The sequence below is a fragment of the Nylanderia fulva genome, unplaced genomic scaffold (assembly GCF_048542155.1).
Source record: "Nylanderia fulva isolate GAGA-0341 unplaced genomic scaffold, ASM4854215v1 Scaffold3, whole genome shotgun sequence".
Lineage (NCBI taxonomy): Eukaryota > Metazoa > Arthropoda > Insecta > Hymenoptera > Formicidae > Nylanderia > Nylanderia fulva.
This window is the reverse complement of record NW_028190368.1, coordinates 7,683,675-7,687,614: the sequence shown is the minus strand read 5'-3', so window position 1 is coordinate 7,687,614 and position 3,940 is coordinate 7,683,675. Positions and strand designations below refer to the sequence as shown.

At 29.5% G+C, this 3,940-nt stretch overlaps 1 protein-coding gene across 2 annotated transcripts; it reads right to left on the bottom strand.

Moving 5' to 3' along the window:
- Positions 1–4: 4 nt before the first annotated feature.
- LOC114942548 (carboxypeptidase Q-like) lies at positions 5–3,355 on the bottom strand. Of its 2 annotated transcripts, none has more exons than XM_029317936.2 (7): positions 3,207–3,355; positions 2,461–2,828; positions 1,728–1,878; positions 1,353–1,602; positions 1,031–1,271; positions 488–670; positions 5–308 (listed from the first exon to the last, which is right to left on the bottom strand). In XM_029317936.2, exons 1-7 carry the CDS (start codon positions 3,255–3,257, stop codon positions 41–43), a joined length of 1,512 nt encoding a protein of 503 aa, XP_029173769.2. In that variant the 5' UTR covers positions 3,258–3,355; the 3' UTR covers positions 5–40. The 2 variants fall into 2 exon arrangements, with proteins under 2 accessions (XP_029173769.2, XP_085340702.1); XM_085484576.1 differs by having other exon boundaries at positions 2,461–2,812; positions 3,207–3,272.
- Positions 3,356–3,940: the final 585 nt, after the last annotated feature.

Here is a 3,940-nt window from a genome sequence, read left to right as displayed (position 1 = left end):
TATATATGTGTGTGTATATGTATACATAAATTTAATTTTATTAAGAAATGTGAGTGTAATTGTGCCGAGGCAGATCAACACTGATATCTGCTAGAACGAATGATACAGCTGCAAATAAGGCTGTATTCATATCCAGGGCTTTCGGATTTTCCACCGTCATAGTGTCTGCATTTGAATGATGATAAAAGAAGTAGTTTTCGTTTCGATTCCAAAGACCTCCGCCTGGTACGCCAGCATTTACCCAGAATTGTATATCAGGCTGTGATGAGGGGCTTTCCACTTTCATGTCACCCAACGGAGCTAACAATCTATAGGAACGTGAAAGATTTTATACATTTGTTTCATAAATAATGTTTGTTTTACAAAAACTTCAAAAATTTCGAATAATACTTTTAACCTAGATTGCAAAAACAAAAATCTAAATCGTTAAAATATTAAAATGTGATATTAAAATATAATAGTATGTGTAAAATATGGAGATACTGACAGCATTATTCTCTGAAGTATACATTCAACCAGTTCATTTCCAGTGAATTTGAGGCCTTCAGGAATGAATGTGCCGATGTCGGATTCCATCACGAATTGCAAATTGTTATTCTCCGCACTATGTCTTTGTATGTATTGGCGAGCTCCAATAAGACCAAGTTCCTCGGAAGTCCACATTATCATTCTGCGTAATATATAGATAACTTATTATATAATGCATTACGATATGCATAACTTTTTAAAGATATTGATAATAAAGAAAATGTGTGATTAGACAAAATTGTTAATTTTTTAAAAACACATTCTTTCAAATATATATTCTTTTATAACATTTTTATGACATCGCGTCAAATGAATTTTGAAGTCAGGAATATAATCGCATTCTCTATATTTATGACTTTGCGATTAGCATTGAATAATATAGTCACACGCATACGCTGTATTTATTTGAATATATTGCAATTATGCATACTAAAAATATATACTTGTATTTAAAAAAAATGTTGATCTAATGTTAATTTTAATGATAATGTATTTGAATTACCTTATCGTTCTTCGCGCTCGCAAGCCAAGATGCTTCAATAATTTTAAAGCATTCCAAGATATAAAAATACCACCTCCATCGTCCATTGCACCTTGTCCAACATCCCAACTGTCTATGTGTCCAGAAACGACGACTGTTTTCTCAGGATTGTTAGAGCCAGTTATATCAGCTATAACGTTACGGGACTGAGTATCGGGATATCTTTTCGCTCCCATTTTCAGATTTATTACTATTGTTTCACCTGGATAAAAAATTAAAAATCTTTTATAATATAATCTATTGTTTATCAGTTGTCTAAAATCATAAAATTCTTTTCCTTTACCACGATCCGCCATTCTTCGAAGAAGACTCGCGTCTTCAACAGTTATGCAAGCAGCTGGGATTTTAGTAACGTTCTCCCCGTAGCTCATCATACCAGTATGCGGAGTGTACAATGAAAATGGTGTTACTGATCGAATCAAGACAGCCACTGCTCCTAATTCTGAGGCTCTCGTGGCACCCGAACTTCTATATTCCACGGTTTCTCCATACGAGGTAAATTTTTCATTATACACAACAATTTTCCCTGGAACCTAATATAATTGAAAGTTACTATATTATAACCGTGAACATGTATAAAAATACATATCTATAAATACATGTATACATGTGTAAAAATACGTATATATTATATCAGTTTTTTATTTATTCAATATACCTCTTTTGCTCTTTTTTTAAGTTCTGCAAAACTATTCACCACTACAGCGTTAGCAGTTATACCTTCTTCTGGAGTACCAACACTGTAACCCAATCCTAATAACGCCAAATCTTTGTACCTTGGTTGTAATAGAGTCGCAGATTCTGAGCCTCTAAAAAATTTATTATAATTGTTATTCTTCTTTTTGTATTATTTTTTAGATAATGGTTATCGTATATTTAATAATTTCTAAAATAAGAAAATTAAACTCTACATATAAATCTACATAATAAATAGTAAAAAAAGGAACTAAGACGGCTAACAAGAGTCAAAGCGCATTACTTGAAGTACAAACAAAATTATATAATTTTATTATTATTAGAGAAAATTTTAATAATAATAATACATGAATTTTAAATCGGCCAATAGAGCCAAGCGCGAAAAATTAATTCTTCGAAACTGTATCTCTTGGTTTGAGATTACTAAGTTCCATATATAAATTAATTTCGAACTTACATATAGAGAAAAATAGGCGAGAAAAATATAGGTCCGAAAAGTCGCTGAAGCGGGAATCAAACCCGCGTCTTTCACTTTCCGGGCGACTGCTCTTACCAACTAATGTTTTAAAATTCATGTATTATTATTATTAATAATATTGAGAGCCGACATATATTTCTTATTTAATAATAATGATAATAATAATAAGAATAATAGTTTATAATTTAAATTTAAAGTATTTTAAAGTTTTTTGTACCTGACCCAATGTGGTACAGTAGCCGGTTCACCATGTACATTTTCTAAACCTAAGCTAATTGATTTGTTGAGTACATAATCGATAGCGTCCTCAAGTGTTTGGGTACCAGTGAATCTCGGGCCAAATTTATCAACAAATGTCGCCAATTCTTGCCAAGTATTTCCTTTGAAGGAACCTTGCATAGTTTCATTGACAATTTTTTGCACTATCGGCGCGTAGGAGTCTATTTCTTCGATTAAAGTATTTGATAAATGACAAGTATCTCGTTTATTCGTGATATCACTTGACATTATCATTAACCGGACGCATAGCAGCCACATAAAGATAAAGGTTTTTTGTGTACACATTATCACTAAAAAACGATTTTTCTGTGCAATAAATGCCGTAATAGAAATTAATATATCAATATATATAACTGATATATAACTGAAATATTATATAACTAAAACATTATATAAAAATTTATCTTTCTATCTCTTTATATCTCTTTATATCTCTTTACGTTTCTCTATATCTCTTTGAATATTTCTCTTTCTAAACTTAATATAATTAAAATATATTCTTATGTAAAATTTGATTAAAGTTTTTGCAAATTAAAATATTCGATATTTGATATATTAATCGACATTGTACATTTTTATTCCGTATACAATAATTTTAAAAGATAATTGTTAATAATTGGATTATATTATGAAATTTATATAATAATTTAATTTTTAATAATTTTTAAGAGAAATTATTCTTACCGTACTATTTACACTCAATATATGTGTTAAAATCACGCACTTATAACTCATAAAAATATTTTATGAAGAAGAGGGTTCTCTCTCCGTGCGACGCAATAAATGATACTAATTCACAGACGTCTAGATGGATTCTAACGGTTGCTCGATGCAATGATTGCTGGATATATAAAGGAGATAAAGCAGATTCCATAATTATCTTTACAAATATTGTGGAGTCATCTTCACTTATCGTTAGAGCCGATTTTTCCAACTTCTCGGTAAATTTTACCTGATAGGTAGCATATTTTCGTCTCTTTTCAGATAAATTCTAAAAAAAAAAAGACACATATATGCTACTTGTCGGGTAAAACTGATCAAGAGTTGAAACAACCGGCCCTTACTGAAATGGTGCAAAATTTTGAAATATTTATTTGACACGTAAATATTGTAACTCATTATAATCATAGTTCATTAAAAATTGTAATTAATATCTGTATATATACAGTAAATTAACAACATTATATAACTTTGTTATATTATTATTGTATTATTTTATATATATAAATTAATACAATTGTAAAACAAAATATTAATATTAATGATTGAGCTATTTTATATCTCATGGATTAAACTTGAAATATAGTCAATTTCGAATTATTTACCGAGTAATATATTAAATTAGGAATCAGATGTTAAGAGTTTCAATATGAGCAGTGTTTGTAGAGTGTCTCTCTCAAGAAACTCAAGATAGTTCT

Excerpts from the sequence above, each read along its gene's own strand:
- LOC114942548 (XM_029317936.2), bottom strand. The coding sequence starts at position 3,257 with ATGAGTTATAAGTGCGTGATTTTAACACATATATTGAGTGTAAATAGT. Across the intron at positions 2,829-3,206 it reads TATTGAGTGTAAATAGTACG|AAAAATCGTTTTTTAGTGAT; the intron begins GTAAGAATAATT and ends TTTATTGCACAG. Across the intron at positions 309-487 it reads ATACTTCAGAGAATAATGCT|ATTGTTAGCTCCGTTGGGTG; the intron begins GTCAGTATCTCC and ends ACGTTCCTATAG.